This window comes from Rhagoletis zephyria, unplaced genomic scaffold, assembly GCF_001687245.7.
Source record: "Rhagoletis zephyria isolate East Lansing unplaced genomic scaffold, Rhagoletis_zephyria_1.1 Rzeph_scaffold_03833, whole genome shotgun sequence".
Lineage (NCBI taxonomy): Eukaryota > Metazoa > Arthropoda > Insecta > Diptera > Tephritidae > Rhagoletis > Rhagoletis zephyria.
Window position 1 is genome coordinate 7030 of NW_016160916.1, and position 23321 is coordinate 30350.

General features: G+C 34.1%; 1 protein-coding gene across 1 annotated transcript in view; it reads left to right on the plus strand.

Moving 5' to 3' along the window:
- LOC108369764 (uncharacterized) overlaps nt 1-23321 on the plus strand; it is a gene marked incomplete at its 3' end in the record, with an annotated part of 48239 nt that overhangs the window by 6271 nt on the left and 18647 nt on the right. Inside the window, exons 3-4 of the mRNA XM_017624945.1 lie at nt 16540-16717; nt 18960-19186. Of these exons, the coding sequence (XP_017480434.1) occupies nt 16540-16717; nt 18960-19186 (405 nt within the window). The remainder of the gene's footprint in view (nt 1-16539; nt 16718-18959; nt 19187-23321) is intronic.

Consider the following 23321-nt stretch of genomic DNA (forward strand, 5'->3'; position numbering starts at 1 on the left):
GCATTTACATTTTGTGTTTAAGGCCATTGTGCTTAATTCAGCGCAGTTTACTGGATTTATTCCCTATTTTGTCCAATAAATTTTCCACAATGACTCAGTTTTTGCAATTTAGCTACATTTTTTTACAACTCGGCGTTATTAAGTGCAATTCAGTGGTATAATTTTTATTTTTCGATGGAAATTTTCCATGAACTTATATTTGATAAGAATTTTTTAGATACGAAACTCCATTTTTACAGTTTATTTTTGGTAATTTACTGCCTCTACGCCTAATTATGCACTTGTGTTAGGCTTTTCTTCCTGTTAGTTGCACGCCGTTTGTTTCAAAAACTGTTGATTTTGTAACTTGCATGCACTAACTACAATTCAGCACTAGTAATTACTATTCAGCGTCACATATTCCAGCTTCGGAGGGTAAGTTTCTAAGTTTTTAGCTCGAATAACCATTTTTTCAGCTGTAGACCTTCATTTTATACAATTCAGCGCACCTGTTTCTTATTTTACATTTTCAAACAAAAATTTCAATAATTTCATTGTCCTTACTTCCGATCGCCCACGTCTACTATTTTGCAAATAAGGGCTTTTTCTTTTTTAACCTTTTTCATAAACTGAATATTTTATTGCATACTTTACGGCGTTTATACACTTTTCATAACCCAAAAAACATATCTAAAAGCCATGCTTGCAATTCACAACAATCTCTACTAAAGACCCCCAGCCCATCAAAAATCACCCACCAAATAAAAAATTTCCATTAGTTTTCAACAACTCAACAAGAATTATGATTGAGTTATAATTGTTGCAACTTACGTGTGGCAAAAAAAAAACAAAATGTATACAATGTTTGTCATAAAAAGAAAAAAATTGCATAACAATTACTACAAATAAAAAATAAACACAGTCAGCATTGCATACTTTTTGGCGCTGCAACGAAGCGTAAATACAATTACAGTGTGGTGGCTGACAGTTACAGCAATGAATGCAGTGCGTAATTTTTGCTACTTTTTTTTCTGTGTTAGTTTTAAAAAGTTTGTGCAGTGGGAAAAAACGCAAACACAAAAGCAAAAAGCAAAAGCAACTAAATAGTAAGTGGCGTTACAAAAGCAAAATGGCCTGCAAAAAAATAGTCTCGCAAAAAAGTGGCGCCCAACGAATTGGCAACGCACGGCAAATTGTCGAAATACAAAATAATAATGACGCAGGTGGGGGAAAGGTGATGCAACTTGCCCTCGGTGGCTCACTGTAGCCCTGTCATCCACTAGTAGCGGCAACTGCAGCTTCACGATGCCATTTACCTTTGTGCCATTTGGCAAATGGTCAGTTGGCAGCGTATAGCTTTTATGCTTTTCATAAATTTTTTGTTGTTGTTATTATGTATTATTTACTTTTTTGGCTACTTTTGGTAGTTATAATAACTTTATACTCTTCTCGCCATAAACTGCTAGTCATCCTCGTACTATGCTTCGGCAAATAGTTGTTTAAAATAAAACACAATTGAAACCTGTGTTCCATGGGTTTGTTGCATAACTGTGTGTCCATATATATGTAGTTTTAACCGTTATCTGACAGCATTGTTGGTTTTATGAATTGTCCTTTTTGGTGAAATTTTTTTGCCTGCTCTTTGTTTTCAAACTTTTTCTCCAATAACCTTTTTTATTGCTCAATTCAAATGTTATTTCAATTCGACTGTGATAACTGGCATAGGGTGGTTATTGAGTTTGCACAATAGAAGAGTTATATTCGGCGCAAAAACCACATACGTATAGAGAAAATAACAATTACGATAAACAATAGTGGTAAAAAAAGATCCCCACATAACCGTCACGTCACGTGCAAATTAAATTTGTAGGAAACCAATGGAAGCAATGATAACTAAAAGAGAGAAGAGCTAAATGAAAACATAAAACATTATGAGAAAAAAACTTCAAATAAAGGGTGTTCTAAAAAATGGAAACGTGCTAAAATTATTATACTTATTAAAGACTACTACGTTATTAAGTTAGCTAATTAGCTACTTAGCTGGTTAATTAAATATTTAGCTATCTAAATATTTAGTCGGTTAGTTAGTGTACTCTTTACTTAGTTAGTTAGTTAAGCAGTTAAAAATTTGGAAGCGAGTGAGGCCACGGCCACCTGAAATTTCATTCTAAACCTTGAAGAAAAATTCTCGACCCTCACTTCCGCTTGACTCACGAGATGCTAAAGCACCCCGGTAGAGGAAGAGAGGTAAGTGTGGCGCTGGTGTCGTAAATGCCAGATCCCACAGTGGCCTGGAAATCGCACAGCGTTATGGTGTTTTTGCTGCGAAGAGAAGTGGATCCACTCATTGGACAAAGCATATATGGCTGTTTGGCTGTCAAAAACTTAAGCTGACACAGGTTGGCTTAAGCAGGTACACATCGGAGCATCCACGCCTACATCAACATGTCAGAATCTTTACTGTTATGCAACCTTGATCTGGAATTAGGGTTAGGGAACCTTTACGCCTCGAGCTTTCAGTACATAATTTCGACTCAGAATCTCCTCCTAAAGCAAATTTTCGTAGTCTCTTGTGGTGTTACCTAGCTTAGCAAATTACTATTGCTCTGTGGACTGAAAACATAAACTTTAGTAAGCATATTTGAAATTGTGTGGCAGTTCTTCGTAATATTTTCGGTCATGAAGTCTTACAACTTAATGGAACAGACGCTGATGTGGTAAAACTATTATGTCCTTAATAGAAATATTTCTCAATGTCGAAGCTACAACTAATAATAAATCCCTTGTGGAGCATGATCCTTGACCCTTGGTCTGGTCATAGTGTAGAAACACGGATAGTTAATTGGTAGAAACATCGCAAATGCCTAGGATCCAATTAGCACTATGAGTCCCATTTTGATACTTTTTTCTCATACCCTTATATTATCTGCTTTTATGATTCGTCAGTTTCGTCAAACCACTTAGATTTGTCTATGAATATATTCATGTTAATAATGGTACATTTAGAGATCTCCTTAAGGCGTGGGTTGTACGGAAGGCCCATTTAGGTTGCATGTTCGCCAATGGGCCAGTGACCACTTACCGTTGCAGTTAACCTAACTATATATTTTCTCGACTTCTTTTGCAGTTACTCTGTCTTTGTTTTGTTATACAGCGGCCATTTATTCCTCACAGTTTTGCAGGTTTAATGGATTTTCCAAAATGTATCAGCCATACTTCTGAATTGCAAATGCAGTTCCCTTTCGATGAGCGTTGGCGGTTTATTGTCTCTGCTTCGGATACATCAAGAGATGATCCGACCTTAGCCAACTCAAAGCTATTCTTGGCTCACCAGTTTGTTACCACTTCAGTTTAGACCTGCGCTTATATACTGCCCAGTAGTATGTTTACTAGGTTGTATTTGGAGTCAACTACATTGAATCCACATTCAACTAGCGGTCCAAAGCAAGAAAGAGAGGACTTCCCCCGGTGGCAACCCTTTCATCTTGTACGACATAACAATGCTATGACGATCGTTGCATTCAATTCTGCCTTTAAGTTAGGTGGGGCTGTAGCTTTATTAATTCAGATCCTTATAGAGATAGACTTCGACCCAAAGGGCCGTTATGGCGTCATTTAAGTCTATGCCGACCAAGTTCCAAAAAGTAAAAGAAAGTGTTTTTGAAGATAACTTTTGCTCAGTCCTATCGGTCTCGGTCAGTAGCACGAAAAGTGTTTCATGCGCCCTATTTTTTGGGGTAGCCGGGCAGTGTTCTACAGCTATAATAGCGTCCTGTATGTCGCCAAAATTATAACTTCTTGTTCTGTTCTGTTTTTGTTGGCTCCATGTCATGTTTTTATCGGATTTTTTTTGCAACAGCACAAAAGTTGAAATATCTATGGCTTCCTTTCTAGACTCACAACAATATTGTGCTCTCTAAAACCCTTATTTTTTCGCGGAGGTTCAGTGGACGCAGCCATAGGGATCTCCGCGTCGACTTCCAAAAACACAGTGCCGGCTTTGATTAATTTTCGAAGAGCAAAAAGAAAATGCTGACCTAGTGCAAGATTAAAGTGCTGCCAACTACTCAGCAAACCGCGTTGGGTAAAACTTGCTTTGAAACTGGTAAACAAAAATTTAATACATGAATAAATATAAAATACAAAAAGTAAATATGCTAAATGTCTGACTTTAGATTATTTGTTACTGGCAGTTATTGTTAAATAAACTACAAAAAATTCGGCTAAGAAAAAATTTGTATTCAATTAAATAAATTTCAAATTAAAATTTATTTAAAAAGAAGTGCCCCATTGAGTTGTTGTTGTTGTTATTTTTGTTGTTTTTTTATCATGATTTTATTGTTAAATTTTTATATTTGTATACCAACATACATACATATCGCTATCTAAAGGTGAAAAGGTGCCAGGTCCACTTTTTCCAAAATTTAGTTTTTGATGCAGAATTACAGATAATGCGAAACTACATCGACTTTTCGTCTCTCCTGAACAATTTCAAAAAATGGACTTGGCACCATTCCACCTTTAGGTAGCTATGTATATGTTTGTTCGTATATGCATATGTAAGTGTATAGTTTTATTACGCAATCACATTGGAATGAAAGCACATACAAAAAAATGAATGAAAATGCCTTCCGCTACCTGGACAAAAATTATGTGCCATTGTGATTAAACTGAAAAAAAAAAAAATTGTATAGCATACGTATTGAAAAAAAAGCATAAATGTTTTAGTAACTACAATAACTCACAAAGAGCGAGGCACTACAGATTTTGCTTACGTTTACTGAAAATTATTTGTCACCGTGTGTAAACCGTTATCAAATATGACAACCATAATCAAACAATAGCCAGAATTGATTTGGTGTTCATGAAGAACATATGTACGTCTGTATGTGCAGCAAAATTTCAAATTGGAATTGCATATCTGCATTCGAGAGGTTATTTGTGTGGGGTTTCTGTGTTAGTGGCAAAGTAATAAAAAAACTTTGAATATATGAAAAGCAAGAAAAATTTAGGCAACAGTTATGCTAAACTCAGCGATGTATGATTCCAATAACTTTTTGTTGCAAAATTTTAGTTTAAAATGCAATTCAGCGCGATACTTTACACGTTAAAAAACGCTTTTGAATCAGTTTTATCTGATACAAACAACGGAACAGCTATTCAGCTTATTTGAATGCTATTCAGCGCGGTTTTTATTGAAAAATCAAAATTTGCTTTTTATTGCCAAACACAATTTTAGTCAGCACTTTTCTTGCGTACCAGAGTTCGTAGTATTGCTTTTCGTAATACAGCGTAGAACATTGGCAAAACAATTTTAAGTGATGTTTTTCTTTTTAAGTGTGATATTCAGCACGATTTATAGTTGACTAAAGATTATTTTCGTACTTTGTGAATAAATAAGCTTCATACTTATGAAGATACTACAATTATACCCCAATCTCTGGGGCATATTTGTATGCCTTATTGTCTCATGTTGATATTCCCAGTAAGAGATCTACCACTTCTTTACTCTTCATATAATTCAGCAGCTTTAAGTGGCATTGCTTCGCTAGTCTACTTTAAAATTTGCATAAATTGCTTTAAACTGAATTCAGCGCTTCTTTTTTATATGATAATGCACTGCTGTGCGGCAATTTACCCGCTAGTGATAACAGAGTATTATTCAGCAAACGTTATTTACGCCTTTTTGCACTTTTGTGCAATTCAGCGGCCTACAGTGACACATATACTGTAGATTTCAGTATTTTAAGCCCGTGAGGTGGATCCAAAACCACCCTCATGCTTTTAACTGAATTCAGCGCAATTTCTGTTTAACCGCCATGCACTCTTGTGCTGCAATTTATTTAGTTGCGGTTTCGAAGCGTTATTCAGTACTTGTAAGCACAACTTTCCCCTACTGCTTTGCAATTCAGCGGCATTTTCTTTCATTTTCAAAAATCATAAATTGCCTTAAAAATTCTCCCACTAGCTTTTTCTTACATACACCTTGCATTTGAAACTCACAATGTTAAGCTACTACCATTTTTTCAGCTTCCACTGTCTCCTAATGCAATTCAGCGGCTTTAATTCGCTTATTCTAAAATTTTAAATTAACTTAAAAGTTGCACAAGCGATTTTGAAACGATTTCAGCGCCATCTGTTTATATTGCAATGCACTGCTGGAGGCGTACCGTAACTTTCTTATTTGGGATATCAAATGCTATACAGCGCTTGTAATAAACACGAATAGTTGCTCCAATTCTACTCCACAGTGTTTAATAACTTTTTTGTAACTTACAAAAAGTTCCAAATTAATTAAAGCTGCCACGAATTAAAAATCGTAACAGCATTCGTGGAAATTAATTTTAACTTCATTCCATATTCGCCACAACCACTATGTACACTTGCAATCAAAAGCAATTCTCACTTGCCGCGTCATCCATTGAAATTTCATTTCACTCGTATTCATGCCAGCTTCGTTATCTGCTGCATGAAGAAGTCAATTTCTTTCGCAAGTTATTTCAACTATAGCTGAATGCACCGCTGGCAGCAGATCAAATTTCACCACCGAAAACACGAAATTTAGAAGTTTTGCTCAATTTCACATTTGCTGCTCAGCGCAATGTGGCATGTGGCAAGCAGCATGATTTAAAAAAAAAAACGCCAAAAAGAAAGCTAGTCTATGTACGTGGTCGTGCGAACTCGCTGCGTTGCCTGGTGCCATGTGTTGCAAGCTGCAATTGCCAGCGCTCGAACGGCAGCAGCGCCGAAGAAATCGAAAAATAAATGAAGGCGAAAGAAGAGAAAAAAAGACGAGATAACTACAACGCAAGCAGTTAGCACAACAAAGCAGAGTTCACGCTTGCATTGCGCTTTAGTTGAGCGTAAGTTTTTGCGCGAAAATTCGGTTTACACGCTCCTCAGCAGCTGCTGCCGCCACTGCTGTTGCATCTGCATTTGCCTCGCCTTTGAAACTTAGCTCCTTCGTTCGTTCGTCCTTCGACTGCTTGGTGCCCCGCGTCTTGTCATTGCACATAGCCGTCTTCCTTCAACAGCTCGTCGATTGCTGTGCATTGTTTTTCAGATTGTTGTTATTTTCTCTGTCTTGTCGTGCTTTTGTTATCTTCCTTTTGCCTTAGTTGCATTTGCTGGGTTGTTCTACTTTTTCAAGTTGACTGCTTCTTATCTGCTAGCGCTTACAGAATTTTGTGGCAAGTGGCAAGTGTTGCTAATGCATGCTTCCAAGTATGTATGCAGGGGCTCACACAAGCATACGTGTTGTAGATGTGTGTGTGGCCGTGTTAGTGTATGCGTACGAGTTTGATTTCATTTGCTGGTAGTTTTGCTACATGCTGCAATCGCTAAGGAATTGATGAGGTGAAAACTATTGACATTAGATAGCGAAAACGACGAGCAGATAGAAGCGTTGCAGGAAAATAGAAGTTCGAGGCCAATGGTGGCATAACAATGAGCAAGGAGTCGAAGACGAGACTTCAACTCTAGAAATTTTGGCTTATACGCCACTTGAGGGAAGCGTAAAATATACATATTTGCTGCCCCAAAAGTAATGAAGCGATATGCAACGAAAGATGGCTTTAAGTGAAAATAAGGAAATGTAGAACTTTTATATGAGTGAGATCGTGTCAATGAATTTCAATGCGCGCCTAAATGTCTATAAGGCAAATATACAAACATTTTAGAAATAAAAAAATCTAAATTTTTATGTTTAAAAAATTTGCTGCTTTAAATTATATGGGATATTGAGGAGCCCATTTGTAGTACTAAGAAATTTTTCGCTGAATACATCTAAAATGAGCTGAATTGCGAAGAGATACCACGAATAAAGCGCAAAGGTGCAAAAGCTATAATTCTGCTGGAAAATTTATATGCGCTGAATAGATTTAATGTGAGCTGAATTGCGAATAAAACAAAGCGTGCTTTTCATAGTTACGCTAAGTCACTTATAAAAAGCTGGAGATAAATTCCTGTCCTGAACTGAGCTGAATAATGAGACTTCTTGCCAAAAAATAAACGTTTTTAAATAAAAAAAGAAACGCGCTGAATTTGCTTTTAAAGCGCTGAATTGCAATAATTTTTCAAAGAAAGCATAAGCTTCATACGATGCTTTTCTAGACATCTAAACGTTGCTCAAATACAGTTAAATAGCGCGGAATTGACTTGACCTAAGACGGCAAGATTGCTTAAGATAATTCTCATGATGTGAATTTGAAATAAATCCAATGGAATAAATCCATCGCAAGTACGCTGGTAATACAAATTTCGTATTGAGAATAGTTAATTTAATACTTTTCATTCAATTGACGCAAGAAAAAAAAAGTTTAAGCTATAAAAAAGAGCTGAAAAATAATTATTTTTGTTAAAAAAATATATCGTTTTTAGGTATATAATATGCAAAAAAGTGCTGAATTTGCTTAACCGACGCTGAATAACCAAAAATATATATTTATAGCACATTAATACTTCAGAATGCTTTGTTAGGCATGTAAATAATGCGCTGAATACAGCTGAATTGCAAAAATATCCTAAAAACAAGAAGTTTTATGACTTTATAAAACGATAAATTTATAAAATTTCAAATAGAAATTATGTGCTGAATTAATTTAAAAGGCGATCTGTTTTAAAATTCAGTTCTTTTATAATTTTTTGCTCTTCACTTGTATACGTAGAAGTTTTTGTAGTCTAGCATTTACTTTAGCTGACAAAAAATTAAGCATAACCATTTAAGGTAGATACTAAAGTGCGCTGAATTTGTTGAATGTGTGCTGAATACTTGATTTTTTAAACTTTAAAACTTAAATCTATCGCTGCGTGCAATACTTTGTGCTAAATTAACTAAAATTGCATTGAATTAAAACTTTCCTCTAATTAAATGAATTTGAACACTACTTTTAACTCAAGCAGTAATCCCCTAAAAGTAAATAAGCTGAATTCAAAGGAATTTGCGGAATAGCAATCGTAGGAAGTGAGCCATGATACCGCTTACAAATTTTTTTTTACTAAAAATCGCTTTAAAGCTTTTGTCCTTAACATTTTCCTTTCCATGGGTTTGCCTTCAAACTCAAAATAATTTTTCCCGTGTCCAACAAATTTGGGTTGGAAAAGTTTAATTCCACTCATTTTGAAAACTACATATCCGCTGAATCGATTAAAAGCGCGCTGAATATGTGTATTAGCTAATTTTTGGCAAAAGCATTTTAGCCTAACATTGTGCTGAATTGATTGCGTTTGTGTTGAATACAACTTTTTCGCTTTTCATGATTGTGTTATCATATTACACTTACCAAGCGGTGGTTTACGCTGGAATTAATTTTAAATCTATTCAACCGACATGCCCTGAAACTTGCAGCCATGCGCACTGTTGCCCTACTCACATAATCCACAGCTATCTCATTACGTTGATGAGCTTATTATTAGGCATGCATCACTGCAAATAAACCAATTTGGAGAGCATTATACTATGAATTCGCGTGAAATACTGTAAAATATTTGCACAAAAATTGTTTGTATCAGCATATATTTCATTTAAATGTTGAATGTTGCTGTGAAAAAAGCAAAACCATAACCGAATCCAATAGGCGAATTGCCAATGTGAAAGTGGCATGCCACCAGCATAACCAACAGCCATGCCCAGCGATCGGTGGCAATGTCACCAAGTGAAACGCAATCAATCAGCCGCAACATTATTGCACACATCACTGGACACAAATGAGGCCACAGGAGTGATGGCGGTGATCGCGGTGTTGGTGGTGGTGGTTTGGTGGTGTGGGTTGAAACTTTTAGGCCACATGCACGCTTATAGCGTAACCGTACTTTTAGTGCTGTCCGTATTGGCAGGCATGCGTTGAGCAACGCTTGTTTGTTGTTGTTGCAAATAGCGATTTACTACGCTCATTTAACGCTTTGGCCATGTAGCAGGTGAATGACGAGATTGAGGCTAATGTAGAGGCACAGGCAGGGGCAGCGGCATAGCCACTAACCGCCAATAATGTTGCATGCAACACGGAGTTATGCATAAACCAATGTTTCACTCAAACAACCCATGGAAGCGCGCCATTACCTGAGGCATTGAACTCGTTTTGCAACGCCACATTTCACCACCACCACCACCGCCCTGTTGCATCAACAACAAACCGAAACACGAAATGTCAACAAATTTAAAAACACATAAATCTAGGCAGCGACAGTGCGCTGTGTGCTGAGTGGTGCGTATGTGGCATAGGAAATATCACGTACGCTCTATTTGTTGTTATGGTTTAGCTGTAAGCGTTGGGCAAACACATACACAATTGCGTACATATTTACTTTTGCCCAAATAGGCTACTGGCCGGCTGCCTGCGCCTGCGCCTGCCAAAAAGCCCGCCAGTCAGCCTAGTTGTATGCAACGCAAATGTGCCAACAGCTGGGGTTGAATGCCGATACGAAAAATGCGGTCGGTCGCTCGTCGGTCGAGCGGCGTGTCTCGTGCAGCAGGTTATATGCAGATGTGGCAAATTGCGATATTCGCGCGTGTGCCACTTGGGCTGGTCCATTACCTTCAGCGGCATAGTCGCCACCACCATCACCACAGCCGCAGTATCAGCATATGAAGCTCATAAATTTCCAAATGAACGCATAGATGGGCATTTGCATTAATAAGTATGTAAGTGGTGGTGTGACAGCTATGAGTGCAATATGCCGCCATGTTGCATGATATGTATGTATGATATGTATGTATGTATGTATGTACATATTTGAGTGGCAATATCAATATGTATAGACATTGATACGAGTACAGAAAGTTACATGCAGTGATATGCTGGCACCTTCCACTACTGAAAAAGCGTTTCTTGTGGAAAGCTTTTGGGCATTTTGTTGACATTTCTTCCACAAGAGCCAAAACCAAAAACAGTTCCAGAAATTTAGATAAATTTATTAATCGACTTGTAGTGTACCTTAAATTCCTACAGACACTGGTCTACACTTTTTTTTTAATTTTGCAATGCAAATCAAGTAAGGATAATGAACACTGCTTTTCACTTACTATGCACTTTAAAAGTCAATTCAAAAATATGTTGAAATTTATCTGAATAAACCACAATTAACTATAAATTCAACAATTCTATATAAATAACCGCTGAATAGTTCTAAACTTTAAATTCGTTCTTGAAATTACAATCGAAATGTGAAAAGCCAAAAAGGAGCGAGCTGAACTAGACATAATTGAAAATAAATTTGCTGATTATATAAAAAATATAAGAAGGCATGCCTTTGAATCAATTCAGCTGGCGCTGAATTAAAAATAATTCAAATAAAATGTGGAAAGTTTCTAAAGAGTTGAAATCGGTACGTTTTAAAATGAATTCAGCTCGCGCTGAATTAGAAAAAACTACTTTAAACTGAGACGATGTGCAAACAACTTTATAAAATTCAATATTGTAATCAGAAAGCTTACAAACAATCAAGACGAACAGATAAAAGTCAAACTGATTGCGCTGAATATGAAAAACATTAAAAATCATATGGCTGGAGTAGACAAATGCTGAATACGACAAAATAAAAAATAATAATTGGCAAAGTTTCGGCTTTTAAATGCTTTTGAGACAAAAATCGTGGTATATATTGAACTAAATACTTACATTTTACTATAAAACTTTTATTCCCACTTCAACTTAAAATAAAATCGAGCTGAATACGTTAAAACTTAGAAGATTTGTATCAAGGTAGAATAAAAATGTTTCCTTGAATGTTACCTTCTCCTAAATTATACGAAAATTTTGGTGCTGAGTATAAAAGTCCAATGCTGTAGTAGAAAATATCAAGGAAAGCTACCCCTTACAAAGAATTGGGTTTTCCATTAAATGTTTCATATATAAAAAACGCATACAAAAACTCGAGCTGTTGTCATGCTGAATTAAATCAACATTCTTAAATTTTAAATTTAATAAAGATAAATCTCTGCGAAGCATAAAATTTTATGTGTTTAAGCGCTGAATAATGGGGAATTAAGCACCCCAAACAAACAAATTAACATTTTTGTCAATACATACTCCAAGTATTTGCTGAATTGAGCGCTTCAGATAAGGACAAGTGATTTTTTGGAAAAATTTTATTACGCAGCAAAAAAACTTCATTTTCGTATTAAATTAATTAAAGTCAGTTTACAAAAGTTAGTGCAGACATAATTTTTTCAGTTAAATTTTGCTGAATTGTATCTAAGAAACTAGTGAAAAACATTTTACACGCAAAATAGTGAATAGAACTGAAATTTCCAAGCGAAAAATATGTCCTAAAGCTGAGCTGAATTTTTTAAGTACTTGCTTAATTGCGCTCTAACTTTCAGAACAACTTAATTCTTGGAGAAGTATAAACCTGGTTAAAAAATATACTCTCACAAAATTTTTATATGGTAATTTAGACTGCTGCTTGTTATGCCGATTTCAGATTTTAAAAGCTGAAAAAGAGCTATCTTAAATAAAAAAAAAAAAATTTGGCTTACAAAATTTTTTCAGCCGAAATTAATATTGGAAACATAAGTGGAAAATTTTACACATAAACCTGTTCCATTCATTGTTTTTCGGATTTTCTCCTATTAAATGGCCAGTGGGATATATGTATGTACGTATCTACATAAGTGTGGATACATATATTCATACAAGTACATACATAAGAACAAACACATGCCAATTCACAGCCGCTGGCAAATGCGCAACCATTTTATGCGACGAAAATAACAAAAAAATCCAAAATGATGGCAGAGTATATGCGCGATTTTATGCATTAAATGGCCGTAGGGTATGAGCGAAGCACACGTAGACACGTCAATATGCGTATGCAAATTTTTTATGTGCACGATGTGTTCATTCACATTTTCCAACTTTCGTTTGAATGAGTGGAATTTGCCATCTATCTGGAGGTATAGAAAAATTTAACTGACAAATAATTTTGGCTACTATTCACATAAACCACATAGCGCTCAGGACATCACAACTACATGTGACTTAATTCCACATACATATATACTACATATGTTTATATATATATTTTAATTTTAATTCAAAACAACTCAATATTTATCTCTTCCTACAAACACTCACTGTCATATAGTGTTTTAATTTAAAAATGAAATGCATTTAATTTACATACCAATTAGATTTATGATAAAGTTGCTAATCTATGCGCCGCCAAAGGCAAACCACCCAAAGGTAAACATGCAAATGCGAAAAGCGCACAGATTTTTCCTAGAAATCATTTTTGCAATAATAATAACGTTCAAATATAGCAATTGTATTTGCAAAATTAACAAGAAAAAAGAATTCATATCTCTTTGGTAAATATTACCGAAAAACTCAATAAAGTTCAGATGAAACAAGAAATTTACAACGAAGAAGTCCAAATTGTGAGAAGCCGTTTAAAGCATTAACCATCAAAATAATAAAAATTAACAAACAGGATTAATTTTATATTAATCTTCTTATCTACATACATATATAGCAAAACTACAAAAATAAAGGAGATAAAAAGAAATAAAATTCAAATAAAAAATAATGTACGAAAAATTAAAAATAACAAATCTAAAGGAAAACAAATTGGAAAAAAGTAACAAACTAAAAAAATAAATAAGAAACAAAAAAATATTTGGATAAAATAAAGAACTTTATTGAAGATTAAATCAGGGGAAAATTAAACTAAAACAAAATTTAACTAAGACAAAATACATAAATAAAATAAACGAAGTAATAATAACAATAAAAAACTAAGAATAAAATAAAAAATATAGAATGAGGGAAAGCCAAATAAAAAAAGTGTATTAAAGCTAAAAAAATAATAAAAAAAGATTAAGGAAGAAAATGAGAAAACTTTTTAAGGTAAAAAAACTTAAAAATAAATATAAAAATGTAACAATCAAACATTAAATAAAATCTATATAAAAGATATAAAAATATAAAAACAAAAAATTAAATAAAAGAAAAGTAAAACAATCAAATAAAATAGAAGTAAAAAATTACAATAAAACAGAAATTGATAATATAAAAAAAAACTGAAAAATTAATTTAAGAAAAATTTTAATAAAATAAAATAAATTAAATAAAGTAAAATAAAATATAATTAAAAAATAATAAACTGAAACAACGAAAATTAAAAATACTACAATGTAAAAATTATTAATAATAAAACAGAAGAATTTATAATAAAGTAAAAAACTTTATGAAATATAAAATCACGTGAAAAAAAACAATAAAATTTAAATTATTTAAAACAAAAGAAAAGAAATAATAATAATAAAAAAATTAGAATAAAACGAAAAATATAAAACAAGAGAAAGCAAAATAAAAAAGTGTATCAAATCTAAAATATAATAATAATAAAAGTTAACGAAGAAAAGACAAAACTTTTTAAAGTAAAATAAAAACTTAAAAAAGTGATTAAAAAAACGAAAAACAAATATAAAAATTTAAAACAGTCAAATCAAAACTGATATTACCCTAGGCCCAGATAAAAATCCTTAGATTTTTGCTGCATCAAATTTTTCTAAGCATAATTTATTATTTAGCTCAAAATTGAGATTTAAACTTCTGCTGAATAGCGGTGAATATACTTATATGAAACTAATCGTATGGTTTTAATTACAAAAATATTTAATTCTGCTCTCACATAAATTTTGGCACTTAATTCCTTCGAAAAAATCAACTCATATTACCGACTTCAGACACTTGGTCTTAATTTTCAAAAGCGGCACTACAGCTAAACGAGCAACTCGAAAGTTCGCAACAATGTAGAAGCAAAAATGCAAGAAAAGTTGAGAACTTATCTAAAATCCGTTAAATGACACCGAGTAGGTGTAGCGCTTATTCACAAGAGCTTAACATTCTTAAGTAGCAACGCTTAGTGCGCGCTAAATAAATGAGAGAATACAAACAAACAAAAAATGTAATGCATTGCATAATTTTCGGCGCGTCAGAGCACATACATACCAGCAAGCGAGCACAAGTAATTTCCATTTAGTTATGCATAGCGCACCATTGCGCACAATAAACTAAAGACTTTCGTGTGAACAATTTCCGCTGCCATAACTGCAAAACAGCAGATAACAATGGACGAAAATGAGCGCAAAAACGAAGACAACAAAAACAAAGATAAGGCTAGTTCGCGTTGCAAAAACAAAAATATATACTAACTTCAAAACAGGTATTAAGGCAGCTCATAAACGACTTAAACTTTACGGTTTTACGGTCGTACGCCCACTGCCTACACTCGGTGAATGAGTGAGCAAGCGACTGCCACGTTGAGCGGTACGCAAAATTTTCACGCACTTACTAATTCCGTTACTTATTTACAACAGCTATGCATATCTACTGTTTGTTCTATGTCATTTTATACGCTGCTTGTTCAAATTCTNAAGAAAAGAAATAATAATAATAAAAAAATTAGAATATAACGAAAAATATAAAACAAGAGAAAGCAAAATAAAAAAGTGTATCAAATCTAAAATATAATAATAATAAAAGTTAACGAAGAAAAGACAAAACTTTTTAAAGTAAAATAAAAACTTAAAAAAGTGATTAAAAAAACGAAAAACAAATATAAAAATTTAAAACAGTCAAATCAAAACTGATATTACCCTAGGCCCAGATAAAAATCCTTAGATTTTTGCTGCATCAAATTTTTCTAAGCATAATTTATTATTTAGCTCAAAATTGAGATTTAAACTTCTGCTGAATAGCGGTGAATATACTTATATGAAACTAATCGTATGGTTTTAATTACAAAAATATTTAATTCTGCTCTCACATAAATTTTGGCACTTAATTCCTTCGAAAAAATCAACTCATATTACCGACTTCAGACACTTGGTCTTAATTTTCAAAAGCGGCACTACAGCTAAACGAGCAACTCGAAAGTTCGCAACAATGTAGAAGCAAAAATGCAAGAAAAGTTGAGCACTTATCTAAAATCCGTTAAATGACACCGAGTAGGTGTAGCGCTTATTCACAAGAGCTTAACATTCTTAAGTAGCAACGCTTAGTGCGCGCTAAATAAATGAGAGAATACAAACAAACAAAAAATGTAATGCATTGCATAATTTTCGGCGCGTCAGAGCACATACATACCAGCAAGCGAGCACAAGTAATTTCCATTTAGTTATGCATAGCGCACCATTGCGCACAATAAACTAAAGACTTTCGTGTGAACAATTTCCGCTGCCATAACTGCAAAACAGCAGATAACAATGGACGAAAATGAGCGCAAAAACGAAGACAACAAAAACAAAGATAAGGCTAGTTCGCGTTGCAAAAACAAAAATATATACTAACTTCAAAACAGGTATTAAGGCAGCTCATAAACGACTTAAACTTTACGGATTTACGGTCGTACGCCCACTGCCTACACTCGGTGAATGAGTGAGCAAGCGACACGTTGAGCGGTACGCAAAATTTTCACGCGTTTACTAATTCCGTTACTTACTTACAACAGCTATGCATATCTACTGTTTGTTCTATGTCATTTAATACGCTGCTTGTTCAAATTCTTTTTATTATCTCAAACTGTTTCTCACTCTCTCTCTCTTTCTTTAATCCGCAGGTGGTGCACGCCATGGATCGCACCTCACGCGCCACCGATTATCGTTTCATTAAAGAGCCAAATGGTGCACTCACCATCACAAATGTAATGCTCGAGGACGATGGCAAGTGGCAATGTGAAGCGGAGAATTCGCGCAGATACACCGAGAATGCGAGACCCGTAAAATTGGTGGTGTTAGGTGAGTATTAAAGCAGGACGTTTATGGTTTGGAAGTTTTGTGTGTGTTTTTTTATTTTCTTTTGTGGGGGGCGGAGTATAGTAGATGAGTAAGCAGTTGCAGGCGGCGGTTGAGTGGGCAAAATATGATGCTGCAATTTGAGTGAGAAATAAGTGGGTGTGGAGTAGTTAGTGAAGATGGTGGCCAGGGAGGGCTGGCCGAGCGGGCTAAAATGGTACAAGTTCGCGTTAACACAGGCATAACAGCCGCTAAGTAGCTATCAGCGTGGATTTTACAACGCAATTTTAATACCAGTATAAATTGGTCAACTTTTGGCAGGGATTTTACTTTGAAATTGTGTAAGTTTGTAGTGTGCACTGAGAGAAATTTAAAGTTTTATTGTGGGAGATAATGTATGAAAAGTTTTGGATGAGCTGAATTGCATAATTCGAGCTGTTTTTTTTTTATTTCAAAGTAAAAAATCGATCTTTCAATGACTATAATTCATTTATATGCTTTTTTCATAAAAGTATACATAAATTAGACGCTGAATTATGCTGAATTACCAACTATTAATAAATTGTTTGATTCAAAAGCTTGAAACCAAAAATACAATGATTAGTATACCTTTTGAACTCCGCTGAATAACTTTTGTCGATCGGCGGAATTTCGCCGAAAAACTCTAATCACTCCGCCGAATAACTCTAATCCCTCAACTGAATTGCGCTGATAAGCTCTAGAACCAAACATGTTTTAAAACTAGCCACAAATTTGTTTCTAAGTAAGTTCTGTAGTTATATAACAGTCAGCTGAATTCCGCTGAATTGCTTTCAATTAAATAAATACATGCCAAGTGGGCTAGTTTAAAAGCCGAAAGAATATTTTCTCGTAAATAGTATTTTAGTTAATTTTTAAACTTCAGAATAAATTTTTTCTCGCTTTATTCTCTAACGACTCCGCTGAATCGCCCCAAAAAAACTTAAATTCCAAAACAGGTTTTACAAATAGCATATAAAATCGTTTAAACGTTAATTCTTTAGATTGCAAAATTAGCTACATTCCGATGAATTGCTCTAAAACCAGCTTATCTGCCGTGGTTATATGCCAAGTATACCAATCGGCGATCCGCATGAATATTTCCCGCTTTGTTATATTTTTAGTTAATTTTTTAGCTTCAAAATAATGTTTATTTTGCTGAATTCTCTAATCATTCAGCTAAATTGCGCTGAAAAGCTCTAATCACAAGCATATTTTTATAACGGGGATTAAAAATTGTTTTTAAATAAATTTTTTAGATACCAAAGTCAGCTGAGTAAGATTATTCTAACTGATTACATGTCGTGTACACTAATTTGTAATCCGGATGCATTTTTTCTCACAATGCAACAAAAGCAAGCGACCATCCTCAATTCTCATCCGCTGAATACTACTTGCGCTGAATGAAATGACCTGAAATTAAAAGTTGACTACAGCGCACTTTGGCAACACTTGGCGCTGGCTTGTGCCCGGTCAACGTTTGTGGCACACCAACTATATTACATAATACGAATACTGACAAGGATTTCTGATGTTGTTAATGACACAAACAGCGAAACAGGACATGCCAATACATATACACATCGACACACTAACACACAAGTAAATCAACTTGTGCAAGTTGCTGTGAATACAAACGCGCTGCGTTGGCATGTTGCGAAAAGTTTTCTTGTTAAAATACACGTTGCAAAACGAGGCTGGCTAGCAAGAAAAAAAAAAGAAAAAACCAAAAGCAAACGAAAAGTTTTGCAACTTGAATAGCTAGAATTTATGCGGAGAGCGCGAGTGGGTGCCGGTGAGTAGAAGTAGAGTAGAGAGTAGAATGTATGCACGGTTGGATTTAGTAGCCGCATTAAGCGGCCCTACAAACTGATACTTACTAGTCAGCAAAGAGGAACGCAAGGAAGGACCAAATATAAATGAGCGATAAAAACTTTTTAAATGACCAAGAATTTATTTTTTGACCAAAGCTTTGCTACAGCCGGTCTGTGCAATTTATGTTTGACATACTTTTTTGGATGTCCACTCATATCATTGTTGCTCAGCAACTACTACCGCCTTTTTCTTACATGCTTTGGTGGCCAATAAATTTCAATTCAAAAAATCTTTTTTCTCAATTTTTTTTTTTGGTTTTGTTCTGTTTTTGTACAAACTCTTATCAGCTCACTTTTAAGGCACCATAGAATTAAAACTCTAATTAATTTTCTTTCATTTTAATTGCTTACAGATCGTCCAAAGCCACCATATTTGCTGATCGATTCACGGCGCCTAGATGCAGGCAATATTTTTGTGCCAGTCAAAGAGAATTCCGAATTGAATTTAGCGTGCGTCAGCGAGGGTGGTAATCCGAAACCAACACTCACCTGGGAGGTACTACTCAGTCCGGGTGTGGACCGGCATGCACAGAAAGTGTCCGCCGAGGTATTGGAGTTGGAAGAGGTGAAGAATGATAAGGTAAGTTAAACAATTTAAGCTATTAAATGAGTTGAATAGCAGAGAATTTTAGCGTAAAACTTTAAGCTGAATAATGAGTCACAGAAACAATGCATGTTGTTGAAAGGATGAAGAAAACTTTTTAAGCAACAAGTTAAAAATTGAAAATTATTTGAATTTTTCTGTCGCTGAATTGAGCTGAATGGCTGAATTTTAATGTACAAGTTTAAGTAGGGGAAATTAAATAGAGAAAAAATAATGAATAAAGGTTTAAAGTCCGTTGCTGTAAAAAATTGAAGAAGTTGAGTATTAGTTAAATTTATTGATCACTGAATGGCGCTGAATATCGGTGAATTTTGATGTAAAACTTTGAGCTAAAAAATTAATGAAAGAAACAATGCGCTGAATAAAGGTTTAAGGGCCCTGAATAGAATGAGAAGTACTGCTTATGTAAAAAACTATCAGAAAATGAGAATTAGTTGAATATTTTGACTGCTGAATGGAGCTGAATGGCGCTGAATAGCGTTGAATTTTAATGTAATACTGTAAGCTGAGAAATTAATTACCGAAACAATGCGCTGAATAAAAGTTTAAAGGCATTGAGTAAGATAAGAAGCACACTCTTGTGTAAGGTTTAAAAGTTTTTCAGAGAACAAAGCCAGTACGTTATAAAAATCGTACCTGCTATTAATTGGATTGTAAAATACTTTGTAATTGCAAACTAAAAATTTACAATAATTCGTACGGTAATACATTAGATATATGTAATAGATCTAATTACAAACTCAAAAATATGCTGTAAATTTAAAAATGTGCGCTGAATTGTGCAGTCTTTACTGATTTCTGTAACACTGAATTAACTTTAAGGTTAGAAATTAAAAAACAATTCAAACTAAGTTAAATATAACTGCGCTGGTTTAAGTAATACAACACTGGCAATGGAAAATATTTTCAAGTGCAAGCTTATTTACGTGCCAAAGAAGCAATTTTAAGGCGCTGAATTCAAAAACACTTTTTTGTAAGCATGCCTAAATGCCAGATAAACTGTTAAAAGGTCGCTGAGTAACGTACATACGTAATAATTCGCGCTGAATTAACTTTTAGGGCGCTGAATTGAATTGCATACCCTGACTAACTATTTACATTAACAGAAGAAATATGCTTGAAATATCTGCATTTCGAAATTCATGTACGTACTGCATATCACTCATACTCAATGGAGTCCACTGGTTAGAAAAAAATTGTCACTTTAAATTACATGCTTCTAAATGTTCTTTTGCATGCGACTACAAAGTGCAAAAAACCATATAATTTCATTGAATAAGTTACACATTTTAATTGGCAACAAGTAAGTGGCAATGTTGCAACAGTGTTGAACTAACAAACGTAACCGAGATTGCCTGCTATTTGCAGAAACTTGCTACTTGCAAGCGGATATAGAAATGTCTGCTACACTAAAAGCATTCAAAAAGTTTAAATGATTAGACTATGTGAACTCACTTCGAAATATTAAATGTTTATACATGCATAAGTACATATACGCGTATGTAAATATGTTTGTAAATATGCATATTTACATATATACGAAAGCACTTTCTAATATCATTTACTCAGCGGAAGATGCGAATCATTTGCTAGTTAAAGTTATTGTAGCTGATGGCTGAACGCATAGCACGTCAATAAAAATGTAGGATGTCCGTTACGTACATATATAAACATACACATATACATACCTATTCAGCATTTGCATATTCACTCAGCGTGTGTTTGTGTTTGTGAAGGCATGAATGAACATGTCCGGCTGCTTATTACTTTGTGTAGCTGTTAGTAAACGAGAATTTCCATTTTACAGCAGATTTGAGTTAATATCTGGTATAAACTTTAAATTACCATGTAAATGTAACAAATTTGCAATAACAAAAAAGTGGCATCCTTTTATATGTCCTAGTTAGTGTGGATTCAATGCTTGACTGGCTGTGGTTATACTACTATCTATGTATTTATTTTATAACGAAATAATATAAGTTATAAACGACAAAGCACAGTTGTCCATATGTAACTATAGTACATATATGTACATATGTATTAGGCCGGGTCAATTTACATCGGAGATTTTTTCGGCTATGCGCGTATATCACAGATTTTCGCAACTTGGAAAACTCCGAATTAATTTTAGACTCATGGTTTCCTCGACAAATTTGCTTAGAATTACACGTACAATCCTCTTATGCTAAACGTGCATTATCAAAAAAAAATTGACCCGCCCTAGTACATATGCAATCTACGCATGTACATATGTATGAAAATGTGTACATATTTAAAAAGTTAATATGTAAATATGCGCTTTAAACCTCAAAATTCATTTCGTGAGCCCAACAAGAAATTCAGGACCAAATAAGTTTAAATGGAATTTAAGAAGCTTAGTATTAATCATCGCGCTGAATAACATTTCAAGGAGCTGAATGTAAGAAGCTAGGTGCAATATATATGTAGAAAAGAAATTTCAATTCCAATTTATAGCAAAAAAATGGGCTGAATATCACATAGAGGCGGTCAACATCAACATTTCTGTGTAGTTAAGGAAATACCAAACGTCATACTAGAAAAGTAAGCCGCTGAGTTATTTTTGAACTAAATTATAATTAAAATAATATACTAAGTAGCAAATCGTTTATTAAAAACGTGAAAATTATACCTATATTGTAACCATTTGTTAATATTTTGATTTCCCAATGAAAAAATATATTCGTTTTCGAAATATTACTTAAAAGCAAGTGATGTTCTGAATTTACTAAAAGCTATGCCTTAGGTTGAAAGATATCCTAAAATGTTAGAACTCATGAGTACAGTAAAAATTAAACTCACAAAATAGCATTCAATTCTTAAAAAAATCGATAAAAAAACAGCTTACTATTAAACCCTCTTTATATTCTCGCCGTATAATTGCGGTGAATAAATTTTACACAGTATAAAAAAAGTAAATTCAACAATATATAGGTATGTATAAATATTATAACAAATATATAGTGTTTACATTGCGCTGAATTACATTTTAATCAGCTGAATAAATCTGACAAATTAGAAAGTATTATGTGGCCGCTGAATTATTTTAAGTTTACTAAATACTAGCTTCAAATTTTAAAATCGAATTTAACACAATCAAAGCCTAAGCTCTAACGTTTGCTGACTAACTCTGAATTAAATTAGCACCAGCTGAATGGAGCTGAATTCGATCTGAGGAGGTTCAGATCATTTCTCACTGCTAATTAAGACACATATTTAGCTTTTTTCTTTTATAAAGCAATACAAAAAGGCCAGGCACTAAATAGATTCCTTTATATAAATCCAGCAGGGGCTTAAAACACGTCCAAATGTAATTTCTAATAGTTCTGCGCTGTTTTTATACATTAAAAAATCTTTCCATAAGCGCTGAATTACATTTTAAGTAGCTGAATAGAGCTGAATAAAACAAAAATGGCATAAAGCAGCTACGCTCTGCTAATAGGCATCCTCTCAATGCCGCTGAATAGCTCAAGGAACGCAAAATTTTTTTACTTTGAACGTAAATTTTGTTGTTTTAATTTCCTATACAACCTCCATACTGCTCTAGTTGCATATATTACATAGATATTTTTATAGCTTTTTAGTCATATTCATGTTTATACCTAATACCGATCCTTAAAAGCGACAAGCACAGCTAAGCTCATACTCATACTCATGCTCTTGCTGATAGACAGTTGAATAGACAGCATTGCAAAGCTGAATGAACGACGTCGCGCCAGTTGTATAAAAATAACAAACATAAACGTTTGAATGGCAGCAAATGGTTCGAGGGAAGCGTGTGGCGTTGAACCCCCTGCACTACAGCATATTTGCGCTCGCACAAAGTTACATGTACGTTTACTATATGTATTTGTAAGCTACCTAAAACATGTGCTGGTAGTCTCTGGCATTTGATTCTATGCATAAATGGCTATATAAAGTGACTAATTTGCATAGAGCGCACATATGGCCTGGTCACGAAAAATACATATTTATAACCGGAAACGTGCAACATATGAAAACTGTAATTTTCTTCTTTTTTTTTTTTACTTAGAGAAAAATTTTAAGACTTTGCTTATATGAAAGGGATAAGTTACTTAGCATAAAAAAATGC